Here is a 20,404-nt window from a genome sequence, read left to right as displayed (position 1 = left end):
GGATTATGATCTTTATTTGCTGTTATTTCTAAATCTAATAACTATCTGTGGTTCTGTATGGAAAAAGATCAATAATAAAGTGCCACTTATTGGTAGCTATATTTAATAACAAACTTCATCAGGTAGGGAAGGAAACAAGAGTCTCCAGATAAGTAGAAGTATAGGGCTACATCCAAGGGGGCTGGACCAGGAGCTCTCAAGTCTAAAGTGCTTGTAAGAGCAAGCGCTACGCAACAGTGGCCTAAATTCCCTGTCATAGAAAGCACCCTGAAATGCTAGTGTATGTTCCAAGGATTTCTTGCTCTTACAACCTTGAGCAGACAGAAAATTAAACAATGCATGTGATTCTCTCCTATGTTTATGGAATGCTATGAGAAATCTATCGGTCATATAGTTGGAGCAATACCATACGCAACTTTGATGTGCTGGGGTGAAGATTATGATCAGATATAAATATATTCTCCCACTGAAGTATTTGCAATTTATAAGATATTCATTGCAGGTATCCTGAAAACCTGACTGGCTAGATGTGTTCTGAGGACTGGGTTAAGAACCACTGGTCCAATCCCTTGGATGTAGCCCTTACTTCTACTTATCTGAGAACTGTCTTATCTCCTTCTCTACCTGGTCAAGCACTTTGCTCATCTCAAGTGGCACTCCTTTTTTTTTTTCCCCTCCACCTCACACATTTGTGTTGACATGTCCAGAAACTCTGCCTTCTCTTATCTAGATCCTTATCTCTGGAATTCTCTCCCACCCCAAAATTTGTCTCCAACTTTCATTTTCCAAATTTAAGAAACTGATCAGTATTAGTTTTCCTACTGGACTGAATGGAGAACTAATGGAGAGGACCAAAGAAGCAAAGGGGGGGGGGGGGGGGAGAGAAGCATACAGAAAAGAGGAGCCAGAATAGAGCTTTGTAAGGCTCCACAGGGGAAGGAGGAGAGTCATCCTCACAGGCTGCCTGCCTACAGGATGTGCCTCTCATGGTGAGAGGAACATCCTGTAGGCAGTCAGCCGGCACAGATGACCCTCCTTCTCTCCTCGCACCTCCCAGATCTCTCCACCAGCGGGTTGTGGCCAGTTGGGCCTCTGCGCACATCCAGGTGCCTTCCGGCTGGGGCACTGGATTTAATGTGCCACGGGCCGGAAAGTTTGCGAGACGCTGGATTAGAGGCTGAAACAGAAGAAACATTTCAGACCTGATATGATCAATGCCTGAGTATCCATGTTTGTTGCTTCAAGCATTTACAAATAATTGACTGATAAATGTCAATAAATTAACAGTGAGTAAAAAAAAAAAAAAAATGAAATTAAACTTGCCTGTAACTGTTCCAGGGCTGATCCTCATTGTCTCCATTGAGTGAGAGAGAGAGTGAATCTCTCTCCAGATTCGACTCAGGTGTTGGATTTCTGGGTTTTCCAGCAGCAGATCTTGTATATCACGATATGCTCTACTCAAGCTAATAACAGAACAAATGTTAAAATACTGAATAAAGTACAAGTACCAGTAAAGGATATAGGGTAAAGGTCAAGGATTTAATATACCACCTTTCTGTGGTACACCTAAAGCAGAATATATACAGTATATTATATGCAGGTACTTTCTTGGTACCTAGTGGCTCACAATAAATTTTGTGCCTGAGGCAATAGAGGGTTAAGTGACTTGCCCAGGGTCACAAGGAGCTACAGTGGAAATCAAATCCAGATCCTCAGATTCTAGGCCCACTGCTCTAACCGTTAGGTTACTCCTCCACTTCTGGACAAATACCATGAAGCTAAAAGCACTGTGGCACAAGCACTTCTTGAGACATATAGACCTGCTGTAGGACAGAAACCTCCCCAAAATAAGTCATCCAAAGACATGAAAATGGGTCAAATAAATAATGCATCCACTGTCTTCTAGATCAGTGGTTCCCAACCCTGTCCTGGAGGACCACCAGGCCATTTGGGTTTTCAGGCTAGCCCTAATGAATATGCATATGAGAGATTTGCATATAATGGAAGTGACAGGCATGCAAATCTGCTCCATGCATATTCATTAGGGCTAGCCTGAAAACCCGATTGGTCAGGTAGTCCTCCAGGACAGGGTTGGGAACCATTGTTCTAGATGACCAAGTATAAACCACAGTCTCTGCAATCTATTAAATACCAGGCTCCCTGGACTACCAAAAGTGAGCCTCCAAAAGAAAAAACCCACCCACCCAGAAAAGAATCCTGAAGTTTCATCATGGCTAATTTCATCTAAGTGATCAAATCATTAGCACAATTAGAAAAGCTGAGACTTTAAAACATGAAATGACGAGTGGTGTTTGTTGCATCTGCTGAAATTTAAATTGTTAGCTATCCCCCCCCCCTTTTACGAAGCAAAGTTAGGCTTTTTTTATTGATGGCCGCCGTGGTATCAGCTTTGACGCTCATAGGAATTCTATGAACTTCGTAGCTAATACAGCCTGTGCTAAAAAAGCCTAACAGCTTCGTAAAATAGGGGAGCATAATAGCTAAAATCTAATTTTTTAAAAATTTAATTTCTATATACAATAATATGAAATTTCCTCCCCATTATTGCATATGTACCACACTGAACGGTTTCGGATCTTTAAATAATACGTAATATTAGACAAAGAGAACATGAGTGAACACAAAACAGTTTTTAAATTACTCTATTTATTTAGGGAACAAAGTTATTCAATACCCATATCACCTATGTGAAAAAGTAACTATTTTATATTTAAACTGGTTGAATTACCTTTAGCAGCAATAATTGTAACCAAATGCTTCCTATACATCAGTATCATTGTTGAGGAATCTTAGCCCTTTTTCAGAACTGCTTTAATTCAGACATATTCATGGGTTTTTACACATGAATTGCTCATTTCAGGTCCTGCCACAACATCCCTACAGGGTTCAAAACTTTAATTTTGTATTTTCTCAGTCATTTATAAGTAGTCCTGCTTTTTGTGTATTGGATCATTGTTTTGCTTCATAACCCAATTATGCTTCTGCTTACAGACAAATGATCGGACATTTTCCTTAATAATTTTCTAGTACAGTGCAGAATTCATGGTTCCTTTAATAGCAAGTTTTCCAGGTCCTGAAACAGCAAAGCATCCCCACACCATCACAGTATCACCAATACTGTAACTATAATCTAACTGTATTAATAACTGTACTGATGCCTGTCAAACTGTCCATTGTTAACATCTGGGTAACTGACCCAACCTCTTGTAATGTAATCCGGCTTTGAACTGAATAGGTAAAGGCAGCATAAAAAACCTGATTAACATAACATAACAATATACTCGATTGCTGGTAAGATGTTCTTACTGTGGAAGGCTGTGTTTGCTTTACTCATCACAGCTTCCCCACTGACGTCAGTATGGAATCCCAGCACTGTATTTTCTGCTAGGTATGGCACTGTGTGCTTAATTAAATGCCATATATAAGCTGATTTTTAAGTGGGTTTCTGTATCAGATTGCTGTTTTGATGTGGATTGCCCTTTGGGGAGGGACTTTAACTGACATCACTGTGAAGCTGATATGAATGGCTCCCCCTACTGGCATTCATACAGAGTCCCAGTGCCATATTGGTGATGCGACACAGTTCTGGCATTAGTGTTTACTGAAATGCCGCAGATGAGTTAATATATTGATAAGATGTTGAGTTGTTTGTAGTATTTTGTTTAGCATCTGACTATATAAAAATGCTTTATATTGTAGATCTTTAGAATATGTATTTGTTGGATTCCCTGAAATGGGTCCTGTTGAGATTAGAACTGTAAACTAAGTGTGGGACACTGTCATTTTAATGTCAAAGGTACATTACTCATTATGATGATGATATTTTAGGATATTTGGATTATTGGATTATGATATGTATTATGTGTATTGTAGTATCTTTATTATGATATGTATTGTGTACTATAGAAATTGTAAATGCAACATGAGTATTTAGGAGGTTCTTTTGAACTATGGTTTAGATTGGCCAATAAAACAAGTGGTACAGGTGTCTTTATAGGCACAAATGAGAACCTGTGGATCTCCAAGGCCTTTTCCTCCTTTGCATTAAAGGAACAAACAGTTCCTTACTGAATAGTGGATGTAGGGTTGCCTTATACCAGACATAATAGTTATTCAATTTTCTATATCATTCTCCCAGGGGAGCTCAGAACAGTTTACATTAATTTATTTAGGTACTTAAGCATTTTTCCCTGTCTGTCCCGATGGGCTCACAATCTGTCTAATGTATCTGGAGCAATGGGGAGAATTAAGTGACTTGTCCAGGGTCATAAGGAACAACGTGGGTACACCCAATCATCCAGATCTTCAGGATCACCACAAATAATATGCATGAATAGACATGCATAACATGGGTCTCCAATGTATGCAAACTTAGGACATGTGATGTCCAAAGAGTTCCACTTTTGATATGTCTGTCTATAGAACATTACCAAAAAGGTTTGGGGGATCTCCAGTTGTATTTTTTGCAAATTCAAAACAAACACTGATGTTATTCTTGGACAGCAGCAGTTTTCACCTTGCTTCTCTCCCATGAATCCCATTTTTGCCCAGCCTCTTTCCTAATATGGAATCATGAACTTTGACCTTAGCTGAGGCTAGATAGGCCTGCAGTTCTTTGGACTTTTTCTGGTATGTTTTCTGACTTCCTGGATGAATCGTTGTTGTACCTTGGTGCAATATTGGTAGGCTAGCCATTCCTAGGAAGATGCATCACTGTTCAAAACCTTCTGTAATAGCTCTCACTGTAGTTTGATGGGGACCCATAGATTTAGAAATTTCAACAAATTTCAACAACTTTTTCTTCATCTCTTCAGGAATTTCCTTTGATCAAAGCATAGCATTCTTGTAGAAACTTCGTGGCAACTACTTCACTTTCATGGTAAGGTTCAATAAAGAGTGACGCTTGGACATGTTCAATCAGCTGAACCTAATTATAGAAACATAGAAACATGATGGCATATAAAGGCCAAATGGCCCATCTAGTCTACCCATCCGCGGTAACCATTATCTCTTCCTCTAAGAGGATTGAGCAACTAAGAGGACAACTACTTTTTTATATGTGCTATATGGATGTTGGTAACAATCATGTAAAAACTATGTTATGTGTTTACTTAGATTCCAATATTGCAATATTACTTTTAGACTTATTGTATCATCATTTATCTAGGTTCTTATCAAAAATCGTTAGGAGGATGCAAATTATTTAAAATATAGCTGTGCACCTAATTTTCAGTCTAAAAAAAAATCTGAACTTCTAACACCATACTATTGAAAGTTGCATTGGCTTCTGGTAGAGGCAAGAATAATTTTTTAATTTGCCTTTATTTGTTATAAAACATTATATGGTCTTATACCAATTTACCTTTCAGATCATTTTGAACTAGTAGAAAACAGACGTTCATGAAACACAGTCTTATTTTTTTTTCCCCCCATCAATAAAAGGTTGTGTATATAAAAGATTTGTTAATAGAACCCTCTTCTTTCAGGCAGGACTTTGGAACAAAAGTTTTAGTGGTTTGATCTTAAGTTCTTATCTGTCTGATAAATATGTATAATCTAGATAAGTTAATAATTTCTTAATGTTATATTTTATATGTGGAGGGGCATAATCAAAACAAACGTCTAAGTCTGATTCGAACGTATGGTGCTAGACGCCCAAAGTCAGTAGTGAGAAAATGCCCATTTTTGAAAAATACATCTAGAGTTTGGGGTTTGTTTGTTTTTTTGAAAATCAGATAATGTCCAAGCTATTGTTCATCAAGACCACCAGAATGTCCATCTTTATACTACATTTTCGACCAAAATTTCATCCAAGTCCCAATAACCCAGAACAAGACCATTTGGATGTGGGAGGGGCCAATCTTGTAATGGACTTGCCATCCAGACATGGCAACAGAGCAGTGGGGCACCTTAGAAGACACTGCTGTGAACTTCACAAAAAGGGTGCCAGATAAACATCTGACCAGAATTCCCTTATAGGTTATGGTGAGCACCCAAAACCCACTATACCTACCTAATACCCCAATAGCCCTTATGGCTGTGGCACCTATATGGCAGTAGAGTAGGGTTTTGGTGGGTGCACAGGTTCCACCATAAATGTAGTGGTTAGAGTGGCTTATGGGTCCTCCTCTCTATGGTTCACTAGCCCACCCACCAGGCTATTTAAGACACCTATGTGCAGCTCTACTAGGCTTTCCTAAACCAGGTGCTGATGTTCTGGAGTAATTTTTTATTCCGATCTTTGTGGGTATGTGAGGGGTTCAGTGAACACTGAGGGAATATGTGTGGGTCTTTACTTTGTCTCTGCAGTGGTTATCTTGTCACTTTGGATACTTTTTGGCACTTATACCTGTTTTTATATTGTCTAACACACAACATTTAAGTTTCATCCAGGACATCCAGTTAAACATTCAATTATCCCTGCAGGACAACTAAGTCTAGGTCAGCCCCCATCCCATCCACATAACCACTCCTCCAGATTTGACCCTTTTAGCTCTGGGCACACAGTGGGATTCAGAGGCCTAAAGTCCCATGACATGTCCAGAAAATCGGTTTATCAGCACTTGGACAACCTGTCTTTTAGGTAGTCCAAGTGCAGACTTGAGCAAGTTTTTTTTTAGACGTGTTTAAGTTTAATGAGCCCCATAATGTACTATGCTTTATGGGGTAAATTTGCTGTGTTTTACAGTTCTTACTACTTATTGTAAACCACACTAAAGTGTGAGGCATTACGGCATCCAGTATAAATACATCCATTATTATTATTATTATCTTGTTGAAAGATTGGAAATCATTCAGTGTCACATACAGTACATGCAATAATAGAAGAAATCAGGACTGGGGTAAATACTTTTTACATCACTGTAGATATCATTCAAACTGTCATGATATGATTTGGAATGGGATTGTGATGAGTGGGTTCCATAGTTCCAACTTGCCTGGATGATTAGCAAAAAAACAAACAAACAAACAACAATTCAGTCAAGGTCTGATGGGAATCTTAATTGCACACGTGTTTAACCTTAGATTAAGTGTTTCTTTGGGTTATATAGTTTTCAAAGGGAAGAACAGAAATCACATGTTTGCTGAAATTACATGCAAGAAGTTGACAGATTGAGTTACAGAATGCACAAATCAAACTCTGAAGACTTGAGAAACCTGTAGAAGGGACTGGGATTTGTTCACCAGAGGGACAGGTGCACTAAAGCTCTTTAATGACCAGTTTAGGTGTTGCCTTTTCCCTGTCTTTCTATTATACCACCCAGAATTGTAGGATGGTGCAGAATATGCATTTCTTAAATAAATAAAATAAAAATATTCATTAGTGGTTTGGCCAGCAATAACAAAAAAGTTCTACAATTCATACAAATGTTATGAATGCCAATTAGCACAGCTTCCAGTTCTTTAATATTAGATAATAAAGTCATCATTAGCAAAGCAGCTTCTAGCCAAGCACAAGACTGGGGATTCATTCATTCATTTACTGTTTTATTAGTATGTCAGGGAAATAAGTTCTATTTGACCAAATCTTGTAATAGATAATTCCTTATCTTGAGTAAGATATCAATACCTGTAAGTAAAGAAGAATTATTACTCTTCACCCTTCTACCCCCCACCCCCCCCCAAAAAAAAAAAAAAAAAGAAAAGCTTAGTTTGACATTTAAAAATAACATACAAATCAGAATTGGGATGTCTGGTTCGACATTTCAAAATTCTGCTCCATTTTATAACAGGATTAGCTAAAATATAGCCTGTTTTAAAATACATAGAGGAATGGACATTGATGCATCGGTTTCGTGCAGTGGGAGCATCCATTTTAGAACCAGAAATGTTTAAAATATCAAGAGTCAACATGGCAACATAAAAATGTATGTGCTGGCATGTATGCATCTATGTTCTGAAATACCAAATAAAGTGGAGAGACTGGAGTCAATAATACCAAACAAAATATTCAATAAACTCCAGTGTTATTCTTGCTGGGTATAATGTCACTTGCGACCCAACTACTATTGTCAGAAACTTCAAAACCGTGAACACTTTAACTCTAGAGTAAAGGGGGGAAATGCCTCAGAAGCCATGGGACAAAAACTCTTGCACTGGAGCTATGAAGGGGAGGCTTTAACTTCTCAACGGTTCCCCCTCATGCTTCTATCATCGGCTAAAAAAAACCCTGATTTTAAATAAAGTACTAGCGAACTATATTTTATTTAAAATCAGGGTTTTTTTTTTAGCCTACATATATATGTGATGGATATATACATTTGGAACAGCTAATTCAATTTTTTTCCCATAAATTGTCACAATCTCCCCAATATTGCTCGCCAGTTTTGGTTTTCAGGGTCGGAATGGGGCAAAAAAAGACATTGGGCTATTAAGGGTTTGACCACCCCTACACTTCCTACAGTGGATCACTCCCCAATCAAGCAGCTTTCTAAAACTTAGACATCCCTAGGAGGTGTAAATACCAACATTTATGTTGGCAGACAACATGCATTCCCCCTCTGAAATGAAGAATGCATGTTTATCATTTAGCTCAACCATAGCCCAACCTAAAACATGCCATTTCCCACAGGATGCCAATGATTTACTCCCTGTTTGTATTGATATTTATTTTGAATTGGTTATACAACCTTCCTCTGATCCAGGTTTACTATTCAAGAACATTGTTGGAGCCCTGATGCAGGCACCGTGTGCTGAAACACATCTCATATTAAGTCAAAATAGATTTCTCCTGGTTTATTGAGGCCCACTGTGTTTTTCTTATCTTACGTCAATACTTCAAACAGATATTATTCTCATTTCCCTATGAAATTCTGTAAGAAGAGCAGGGCTAAATTTCCACATAATAGGTTTTTGTTCGGGGGAGGGAAAAATCAGGGCTTGCTCTGCTTATCCTCCATGATGTGAAGCTAAATGGCTGCCCTATTTCTAGCATTCTAGGGTTGAAGCTATTATCACATTTTCTATCATACCAGGTGACTAATGTGACATGGATAGAGGATGAGAGACAGGAAATGCCCTCATTTCTTCAAGGTACCAACCTTTTATAAAAGTCCATTTAAAGAGAACTTAATTTTCCTTATTTATTAGATGACTTGTGCTTACATGGAATTATTGTAGTTTGAAACGATGCCAGGAGACTCTCCAGGAGTGGGGCTACGAAAGCAAGGGTTATTCAAGTTGCAAAAAATTCCCTGCAACCATGGCAACATCCCTGCTGAAGGCATTGCCTTATTGGGGAAATGACCTGTATGAAGGAAAGATAGAAGGCCAAAATTAATTTTTTATTCCATACAGAAAGTAGTTGTCCAAGCACTTAGGACAGAAGGTGTTAAGAAGACATTATTAAGGGTCTTGAATAAGTAAAAAATAAAATGTGAATCATTCACATTAATTTATAATCCTGGTGTAGCAGCAGGAAAGACATGACTCACCAGGAACTGACTCGACAGTCCTATGGCTTTATTCTACGAGGGTCCACTGAAAAGTTCTCAGCCCAACCAAGAAGAGTATGACATAGAGCCATGAAATTTACAAGTTATTCCACACTTTTCTTGACACTTTAAGTTTCATTTTATATTATTGAAACAAAGAGTCAAGAAAAGTGTGGAATAACTTGAATGTTTCATGGATCTACGTCATTCTCTTCTTGGTTGGGCTGAGAACTTTTCAGCGACGCCATTTTGGTTTGAATATGCACAGTAAAATGCTGTTCTCACACACAAAGACCCCTGAAGAAGCTGTGAATGCTGGCAAAATGGGTCCCGTTGGTCAGACTATCAAGATGAGTGCGGGTTTTCAGTATTATCTATATACAATAGTTGGCATAAATTGTTTTCAACTTGAAAGTTGAAGAAGAAAAATACAAGTATAATTGATCATTTTCATGAGAGGTTTTTTTGATCAATGAAAGAAAGTTCAACTTGCCTACAGCTGATCAGACTAAATTTTAGTAATCATTGTGAGTTTCTGAGATCTTTTTCCTCTCATTACTGTGTATTTTGCTTAGGTTGTTTGTGAAACCTATTAGATGAGTTTTTGCTAATAACTAGGGCAGCCAGATTCAAATCCCAGTGCTGCTCCTTGTGACCTTGAGCAAGTCACTTAATCTTCCATTACTTCAGATACAAACTTAGGTTAAAGAAGCATTTTTTTTATCAAGGAGTTGAGGTGGTCATTGAAGGAGAGAGAAGAGTCTATGATGATGCCCAGGACTTTGCTTGAAAATTCAAGATGAAGAGTGAGGTCGGAAGATAGTGGGATGGAGGTGGGTAAATGATCTAATATTGGGCCAAGCCAAAGTAATTTTGTTTTGGACTTGTTTAGTTTCATTTGTACAGATTGGGCCCAGGATTGGAGGTTCAATATACATGCGGATATGTTTCCAGCGAGGTTAGTGAGGTTCGAGTCGGTCTCGAGGAGGATGAGGATGTCGTCGGCATAGGTGTAGAGAGTTTCAAGGGGGGAGGAGCTGGAGGAGTTTCAGAGAGGACATGTAGATGTTGAAAAGGATAGGAGCCTCGTGGCAGGGCAGGTAGGAAAATCAGACAAGCCTCGCAGCTCAAGTTGTATTGAACCCCGTGGGATCCCCGAGACCACGAGGGGTGTCCCCAGGGGATCCCCGTGACCTTAGGGGGCATCCCCACGGGATCCCCGCGACCCTAAGGGGCATCCCCACAGGATCCCATGACCCGAAGGGGGAACCCACGGGATCCCCGCACGTCCCCGTTCCCGTGCAGCTCTCTAGTCTTATGTTCTTCATGATTCCAATTAGATTCAATACAGATTACATCACAAGAAGTCCTCCAATTAGAGGAAAATAATAGTTCATAACAAGTTTCTACAGAACCTTAAAAATTTTTTATAATTGAACTAATTTTCTTTTGAAATGGCAATGGCATTATGTTAAAGAATAATAGTTTTTAAACTGAAAATTTTACTACAGTTTAGTATAAAGGTCCTTTGTAGGTCTACAATTCTAAGTCCCGGTAAAAATGGCAGACTTGGGCCAGAGATTCATTCCCTGTCACTGTTGTTTTTTTTAAATTTAATTTTATAATTCTCCCAATCTTCATGGTTCTAGGCAAATAATATAGTAACAAAAACTCAACATAAACAATCGGAAGTCTTCCCCGATGTCAGCGCTGACATCAGAGGGAGGGCTTATGGATGACTTCCGGTCGGCTATGTGTGCTGCGGCAGGGCAGGCAGGAAATGGAACACAAGCAGTGTTCTCCCTAGCACCCGGCTGTCCCCCCGCCAGTTCAGCCGGTGCAGAGCCCTCCTCTCAAGCACAGGGTCTGCACTTTCACCCTCTTCCCGGTGCCTTGGAGCCTGCATTTATCACTTCCCTCTCTCCTCTCAGTTTTCCAGCCCTCTCTTCCTATTCTCACCTCCCCTGCTGTGCTCCAAACTTGCTGTGGGTTGCCGGCAGCAATTGTAAACAATCCACCAGCGGCTGCCCCGCAGCCTTCCATCTGCCGCGCCCCGCCTCCTCCGACACAAATTCCTGTGGATGGAAACACTGCGAAGGAGCGTGGGCTTGGGGAGAGGCTTATTACCTCTCAGGGATACCAAAGCTCTAGTCCCGGATCTGTTTCCATTCCAGCGGTAGGAAGCGATGCAATCCATGTCACAAGGAGGTCAAGGATAGAGACAGTTCACTGGGCCTAGGCGTGGAGGAGCTACCTTACTGCACGCTTTAAGAGGAAAATAAGCTTTTAAATCCTAGAGTGTTTTTGTTTCAGGGCTAAGTTCAGTGATTTTAAGCATTTCCAAAGCTTGTTGTAAGCACCAAAGAGGTGGTTGTCTTGGGGGGGGGGGGGGAATATTCAAAGCAATTTCACTGTCCCTAAATGGATCTGGGTCACTGAAAACCAGGTATGTTGGGGACATTCTGTGGCTGGAGTGAGCATTTGGCTAGTAAAGGACTGATATTCAAGACTTAACTTGCCAAAGTTGATGGGACTGTGCTTAAAACTCAATCCTTCCTTTATGCCATTCACCATAGTCTGTTAAATACTGAATATCCCACTTAACCTAGAATTTAGCTGACTGTAAACCCATAGATACACTGGATCTGGACAGGAGGGGGGAGAGAGGAGAGAGAGACAGAAAAGGACCTTGAGGAGGGGTTGGAATGCAGGCTTGAACCAAAAGGGAGGGGGAAGACAGAGCAGACGCTGGACTAGAGGGGGTAGAGAGGGGAAACACACTGAACTGAGGAGAGAGAGATGCCAGGTCCTGAGGAGAGGGAGGGCAAAGAGAAAGACAGACAGAAAGACCTGGAACAAAGGTGGGAGGACTCAATATGTTAACTTTGGGAGATGTCTTTGTATTGTATTGAAAAGAAAAGGAAATGCATTTCTGGTTTTATTTCTACAGTGTTGAAGTACTTGCTGACCCTTGCTGTGACTGGTGGGGATCCCCAAGCACTGCCAGCAGAGGACCTCCTCTAGAGACAGCCAGAACTCCCCTCCACCAAGCACAGCAGTCGCTGGCAACATCCCTGAGCCACTGAGGTGCCAGCATCTGTGACTCAGGGACGCTACTGCTGCCTGCCAAGCTTGGCAAAAGGGACCCCCGGCCAACTGCAAAGGAAGTCCTCAGCTGACAGTTTGGGAGTTCCCATCAGCTGAGTATTTATTTATATTGCATATTTACATTAGAGGCTCTGGTAGAAACCCGTTTACAAAGTATGTATTCTTCCCAATTAATATTTCCAAATTAATAAAGTATCTTTGCTTATTTGTAAATGGGTATCTACCAGAGCCTTTAATTCAGTAGCATAATTAAATGAAATAACTATTTCTGAAGTTTATAGGGATGGGCGGGGACGGAGGGGATTCCTCGCGGGGACAGGTGGGGACGGAGGGATTCCTCGCGGGGACGGGTGGGATTTCTGTCCTCGCTTAACTCTCTACATAAGACTTCATATAGTATAGTCAATGCAGCTTAACATGGGACTTTACTGCATGGTAACTGTAAATTTAACGTGGCCCCTACGGGGTGGGGGGGAGGGCGATCTCAGTATTTTTCATTGCAGGTCGTGCATTAAAATTTGCATTAGTGTGTGGTACCTGCACTGATTAACATGAAAACACTTACTGCCTCCTATTTAGGAAGCAGTAACTGGCCAATTATTATGCACAAGTGTGTGTTAACTGCCAAATGCCTTCCATGCCCACAGTGGCATAATAAGGGAGGGGGGGGGCAGACCGTCCCAGGCGCCATCTTAGTGGGGGGTGCCAGCACCTATCCTCCTCTCTGCTCCCCCTTCCCCGCATGCCTTTCAATTCTCCACTGCTGAACCTCTAGCTATTCGGCAGCAAGCAACAGCTCAAACCTGCTGCAGATGCAATCAGGACAGTGTGATTGACTTTCTGCAAAGCTCCTTAATGTGACTCTGTGCTTGCAGTTTAGCACATGTTAGAACATAACATGAGAATTGCTATACTAGGACAGACTGAAGGTCCATCAAGCCCAGGATCCTGTTTCTAACAGAGGCCAACCCAGGTCTCAAGTACCTAGCTAGATCCCAAGTAGTAAGACAGATTTTATGCTGCTTATCTTAGGAATAAGCAGTGGACTACCCCAAGTCATCTCAATAATGGCCTAAGGAGTTCTCTTTTAGGAAATTATCCAAGCCTTTTTTAAACCCCACTAAGCTAACTGATTTCACCACATTCTCCGGCAATGAATTCCAGAGTTTAATTACACGTTCTGTGAAGAAATATTTTCGCTGGTTTATTTTAAATCTACTACTTAGTAGCATCATCGCATGCCCCCTAGTCCTAGTATTTTTGGAAAGAGTGAACAAGCAATTCACTACCCTTTCTACTCCACTTGGTATTTTATAGACCTCTAATCATATCCCCCCTGAGACATCTCTTCTCCTAGCTGAAGAGCCCTAGCTGCTTTAGCCTCTTCTCATAGGGAAGTTGTCCCAAATCTTTTATCATTTTTGTCACCCTTCTCTGTACCTTTTCTAATTCCGCTATATTTTTTTTGAGAAACGGCAACCAGAACTGTACCCATTATTCAAAGTGCAGCTGTACCATAGAGTGATACAAGGGCATTATAACATTTTTATTTTTGTTTTCTATTCCTTTCCTGATAATTCCTAACATTCTATTTGTTTTCTTAGCTGTTGCCGCATATTGAGCTGAGGGTTTCAACGTATCCTCCACAATGACACCTAGATCCTTTTCCTGGGCAGTGACTCCTAACATGGAACCCAGCATCAAGTAGCTGTAATTTGGGTTCATCTTTCCCACATGCATCTTTGCACTTGCTTACATTAAATTTCATATGCCATTTTGACCCCCCCCCCCCCCCCCGTCTTCCAAGGCCCTCTTGCAATTTAATTAATTTGAACAATTTTGTGCCATCAGCAAATCTAATTATCTCACTGGTGTTTAATGAGGTTTAGTAAATGGACCCTGAAATGCTGCATTAGAAATGCACTTCCACATATACAGTACATATATAAATACTCAGATAAATATATGAGCATGCAGGAACCATTTAAGGAATTCTGAATAGAGCATTCTTGTATACTTCTATGAGCAGTAGCACTGAACAGTTCCCATAGGGCTGTGGTCTCCAACCTTCTTCATGTAAAGAGCCGCAAAGTGAATATGAGAAAGCTCTGACAGCCACTACAAGATTTAAAGCTTATAGATGTTAATTTTGTGAACCGCCTGATCTGCTTGTTCAGACAGACTGCATATTAAACATTAAAAATTTATATTAGTTCTATAACACTTCAAGGATATATTTTATAAACTCACTTTATTTTGGATTGCCAACAGTAGCAAATTCCATATATGAGACACCTGATTAATATACTTAAGAAATTGTTTGCAAGATTAAACTTAAGGCATTTACAGGATTTGAAGAGCATTTCACTATTTGAGGTCCGCAATGGAGGACTTTGGGGCCACACATTGGAGACCACTGCCATAGGACAAAGCTATTGAATGATTTTTCAAGAGAGATAAATGTGTACTGATATAGAAAGATTGGTGTGTTGCCACTTGAGTAATATCACATGACATATTCCAAGGGCTGATATATATCCTGGGGGAGGGGGTATCACCCTTTCCCAGAAACTTCCAGTTCTGAGATCTGGCTCACTGTAGTGGGCAGGGTCTGATTTGTGGCGAGCCATCAGATTGGCCCACCAGAGCATGCTCATAGGCCCAATCTGCTCCATATGGGTCTGTTTGGACATATATTAATTAGATTATAGGTTATAAAATCATGCTTACATTCATGTTGACCATAGAGAGGATTGACCCTCCTTAACCAGACAAGGACAATGAATATAGACAAAGGCCATACAAGTTCCACAACAAAGCGAATCTGAAAGAAGATAGGAAAGAAGTGAACCATTATAATTACATTAAGTGACAATTTAAAATGCCTATTAACATTTTTAGCAGACGTATGCTAAAAGGTTTTTGGCTCAAATGTTAGAGCACAACCACAAATCTTTTACAGAGTCCAGCTTTGTGTAACAAAAATATATTAAAATGATTATATAAAACTTGATAACAGTCCTGTACAGAACAACCTATGTCAATCCATCTTGAGGTCACTAATCAGTTGTATGGCCACGATTCTCTTCTTCTTAGATGCTATCAACTCATACTCAAGTTCTAGCGACTTGATGAATTACAGATCTAAAAAGAAATCAATTTTGTGCTAGTTCAGTAAGGTCCTCCAGTGTCATCCCCATGGTTGTTTTCAACATGTCCAGCCATCTGATTGCAGGTCACGCTCTTCGCCTTGTTCCTTTGATCTTCCCAAACATGACGTCCTTCTCCAATGATCTTTCTCTTCTGACAGTATGACAAAAATAAGACAGCCATAACTTCATCATTTGGGCTTCAAGCGGCATAGCTGGTTTGGTATCTTCCAGAATCGATTTGTTAGTTCTTCTGGCATCCACAGCATGCATAAAGTACTTCTCCAACACAATTATGCATTCTATATATTTTCAGTAACACTATCCATTTAACTACTAGTGCTAAAAATTCACATATAAAACTTTAAATGAATAATTTCCATAGCTGATTAAAGTTAGATGTAGCATTGCAGAATTTTTCATCGGAATGTATAAAGATTTTTCCCTTTCCTTGCTCCAACACCCCTTTTTTTTCTGGACATATAACTCTGGCCAGTAAGTGATTTAAAAGATCAAAATTATATGCTTAAGTACTGCAATTTTTTATAAAATGTAGTTGTGGTAGGCACTGCCACCATTGCATAAATGTTCTTGACTATCAATGTGCTTGCTTATAATTTTATACCATTATTTTATTCATCATAAATTTTAAGGAAATAGTCATTTGCAGGGGAGAATAAACTTCATTTGCAATTGTGGTTACTCTAATCCAATGTTTCTCAACTTCTTCAAGCCAATTACCCCCTAAGGCTAACAAATATCAACCGAGTACCCCCGGACCACCCAAGCTCCACCCCAGACCCTGCCCCATTACTAACTCTAATGCAATTTCTTCCATTCATTTTTCATATACACACAATATACACAGCAGATATAAAGTCTCAAAACTGACACATTTCAATCACTAAACTGAGAATAAAATCATTTTCCCTACCCTTGTCTGGTGATTTTATTTTTCTAATCATTTTTTCCCAGTCTCTGGTTGCACTTCCTTCTGTCTGTGCTCTTAACTGTGTTTCGAGGGCCTTCTTATCCATTGACTGTTTTTCTCTCCTTCATTTTCTGCCCTGCATCCATCTTTGGCATTAACTTTTTAAAACACATTCAACTTTTTTCTATTTTTCTGCTTTTCCATGTCTTCCCTTCCTATCTATCGCCCTCTTCCCAGTGGTCCATCTCTCTCTCTCCTCTCCTTCCCTGGTCTGGCATCTCTCTCTTCCCTCTCCTCTCCTTTCCTTCCCTTCCAATCCCCGGTTTGGCATCTTTCCCTTCCTTGAGTCATCTCTCCTCGTCCCCCGTGTAACATTTCTCTCTCCTTTCCTCCTCTCTGCCAGCTTCAGTCCATCTCCTCTCCCTTCCTCCTTTCTGGCCCCCCTCCCAAATCCAACATTTCTCCCTCCTTTCCCTCCACCCATCTCTGCCTCCTGTATACTTCCTCTCCTCAGGACCTCATTCCCTCCACCCACCAACATCTCTCTCTCGCTCCCTCCTCGAGTCCAACTTTTCACTCCCCCTTACTGAGCATGATATTTCTCCTTCCCACCTTTCTTCCCTCCTCATCCAACATCTCTCCATCTCCATTAATCTAACACACTCTCCCCTCCTCACTTCCTTCCAGCAACTGATCCCACTTCCATTCAGCATCTGTTCTCCTCTCTCTCCTCCCCACTTCCTTCCAGAGACTGCTTCTCTCTCATGCCCCCCTCACTTCCATCTTCCCCTCTTTCTCCACTCAACTCCTTGTCGGGCCATCTCCCTCCCTTCCCCTCACCTGTACGGTGCTTTTCAGAATCAAAGACCATGGGCATGGCCTTTGGTATCTGACCAATTGGAGTCTTAGGCCACTCCATGTGCATCCCTGATTGCACTGTAAAGGAGGCCTAAGACTCTGGTTGGCCCATGTGCCCAAGGCCCCTCCTATGGGAGGAGCCTTAGACACCTGGGCCAATCAGGTCCCTCCCCGGTGCATCACAAGGGATGCACAAGGAAGGGGAAAGCCAGGAGGGAGTAGGCATCCTCCGGCCCGCTGTACTACAAAAGGTACTGGGGGGGCGGGGGTTGGTGAGGGTTGCGGTGCTTGGGTGGAAGATTTGAGTCTGGAGAGGTCGTAGACTAGGGGGCCATGGGATCAGGGGGCATGCTGGCAGGAAGAAGTGGGCATTCTTCCTATCACAGGGGGGTTTGTTTTGGTGGTTCTGGCAGAAGGGAGTAGGCATCCTTCCTGCCGGGGGACATTAAGGGGGGATTCGGGGATGGTGGCAGGAGGAATTGGGAATCCCTCCTACTGCGGACAGTGTTGGGAGGGGGTTCAGGGGTGGCGGCAAGAGGAATTGGGCATCCTTCCTGCCATGGACAGTGATGGGGGTGGGGGTTGCTGCTGCTCAGTTGATCGTAGCAGGGAAGTTCCCTTGCTGCAATCAGGTCAGCCACATGCAATTCTCTAACCAGTGCCTGTGACATGGACGCCGGTTAGAGAATCGGGGTGGTTAGGTGTCTGTCCCTTAGGGCAGACACAATTCTGTATAGGACGCTGATGTGCGAATCTCAGCCATTTCTTAGGCGGCTACAGAAACTGGCGTCCAATATAGAATTTCCCACTAAATGTTTTATTCATTTTTGTTTACACTGCTTTTTAATGCTACAGTCAACATAAAATGTTTCATTTTTGTATTTTTTTTCCTATAAAACTCATAAATTATTTTAAAAATATTAAGTTCATTTTACCTTTTGTCTTTTTCTTAGTGTCCAATTCTTCCATAACAGCAATTTGACTTGATCATTGAACCTCATTCTTCTGTAGCAAGTGTACCCCAAATTTGTAGAAGACAACACCATGTACTATTTGCTTCTTTTTTTGCACACTGTGGGTGAAGACATCAAAAACAACTAACCAGCTATAACAGGTCCTATCAATCCAAACAAGCTCCTCAGTGGGGTACCTTCTATTTCTAGGTAGGTGCTCATAGTATAGCTTACTGAACAGTTTACAACCTCCCTGAACAAGTTTTGTACTGATAAACAGGACTCCTCTGAATGGCCAAACACTTTTGAACTCACTCTGAGTTATATTGGCAATTGTATGAAGCTCCTATTCAGTTAAACCTTACTTCTGTAATCTTAATGTTACCAGCCAGACTATTTCTTGAACAGCATTCTTTAATAACATGAAGTAAAGAATTACACTTACAATTGATGACTTTAAGGCAGTTCAACTTTATCAAATAATCTTCTTACTCTACCAGCCCCTTCTATTCATAAAGGGATCTGGGAGTGTGTCCACACTTTCTGGAAATAACACTGTTAGAAATAAAGGTGAAAACCTGGTAGGAGAAAAGTGTTAGTTTCAGGTTCTCATACAGCCATGCGATGGACAAACATGGCAACTGTTCTCGTTGGCCCCAATGTGGTGGAACTCCCTTCCAAAGGAAATTAAAACAAGAAAAAGGACACTAAAAAGTTCAAGAAAGAAATAAAGATGATACTATTCACAGAACACTTTAGCATTAAAGAAACATTTAGGGGGGAATATCAACATGGAGGAAACAGCAGGCTATTACACACTTGGAACATGAAAGGTAAACTCACGCATAATACAAAGTAACTATAATAATAGTATATGTACATAGATGGTATAAATATTAAGATATACATATATTTAACTCATGTAATGTAACACCATTACTGAAGCTTGTGTACTGTAACACCTTTGACAAAGCTCATGTATTGTGACACCATTACCGAAGCTCATGCAAACCGCTCTGAACTGATTCCCCAGTCATTAGTAGGGGTATAGAAGCTTCTAATAAACAATTTTGTTTCACCACTGTATTTTTGATATTGCTGAATTGTGATTGCAGAAAAAAAAATAACTTTAAACATTAAAAAATGTGCATCAAGCACTGTGGTCTAAACTCATCATTCTGCTTGTATTGTCCACACTCAAGTATAACCCCGCAGCATGCCCCTTCAAAATGTAAAATTGCGTATTACCCATGGGGTATATATGAGAAAATATGGTAGATCAGCCAGCTCATCCTTGTCCACATGATTTAATAGAATTTTTTATTTGAAGATAAAATATCAGAAAGTCAAGACTCACTGCTAAATCCATATTGGCTGTGCCCCATTAAGCTATATCTATCCATATGATCAATAATAGCTTCAACTGTTGCATAGTTAAGTTTTATTAAACTATATAAAATAGGGTAAATATAAGAACATAAGAAGTTGCCTCCACTGGGTCAGACCGAGGTCCATCTCGCCCAGCGGTCCGCTCCCGCGGCGGCCCATCAGGTCTGTGACCTGTGAAGTGGTTTCTGACCACTTTTATAACCTACCTCAAGTTCTATCTGTACCCCTCTATCCCTTTATCCTCCAGGAACCTATCCAAACCCTTCTTGAACCCCTGTACAGAGTTCTGGCCTATCACTTCCTCCGGAAGCGCGTTCCATGTGTCCACCACCCTCTGCGTAAAAAAGAACTTTCTAGCATTTGTTCTAAACCTGTCCCCTTTCAATTTCTCTGAGTGACCCCTAGTGCTTGTGGCTCCCCTCAGTTTGAAGAATCTGTCCTTATTTACTCTCTCTATGCCCTTAAGGATTTTGAAGGTTTCTATCATGTCCCCTCTAAGTCTCCTCTTCTCCAGGGAGAACAGCCCCAGCATTTTTAACCTGTCAGTGTATGGAAAATTTT

General features: G+C 40.7%; 1 protein-coding gene across 1 annotated transcript in view; it reads right to left on the bottom strand.

The window, feature by feature from the left end:
• The window catches only part of ABCA4 (ATP binding cassette subfamily A member 4), a 221,770-nt gene extending 203,234 nt beyond the window's left edge, over positions 1 to 18,536 (bottom strand). Inside the window, exons 1-4 of the mRNA XM_033916873.1 lie at positions 18,437 to 18,536; positions 15,294 to 15,387; positions 9,127 to 9,268; positions 1,320 to 1,463 (exon numbers count right to left, since the gene is read on the bottom strand). Of these exons, the coding sequence (XP_033772764.1) occupies positions 1,320 to 1,463; positions 9,127 to 9,268; positions 15,294 to 15,387; positions 18,437 to 18,502 (446 nt within the window). The 5' untranslated portion in view covers positions 18,503 to 18,536. The remainder of the gene's footprint in view (positions 1 to 1,319; positions 1,464 to 9,126; positions 9,269 to 15,293; positions 15,388 to 18,436) is intronic.
• Between the last annotated feature and the right edge of the window lie 1,868 nt (positions 18,537 to 20,404).

This window comes from Geotrypetes seraphini, chromosome 12 (assembly GCF_902459505.1).
Source record: "Geotrypetes seraphini chromosome 12, aGeoSer1.1, whole genome shotgun sequence".
NCBI classification, from domain to species: domain Eukaryota; kingdom Metazoa; phylum Chordata; class Amphibia; order Gymnophiona; family Dermophiidae; genus Geotrypetes; species Geotrypetes seraphini.
The sequence above is the reverse complement of the archived record's forward strand: the minus strand, read 5'-3'. Positions and strand labels throughout refer to the sequence as shown.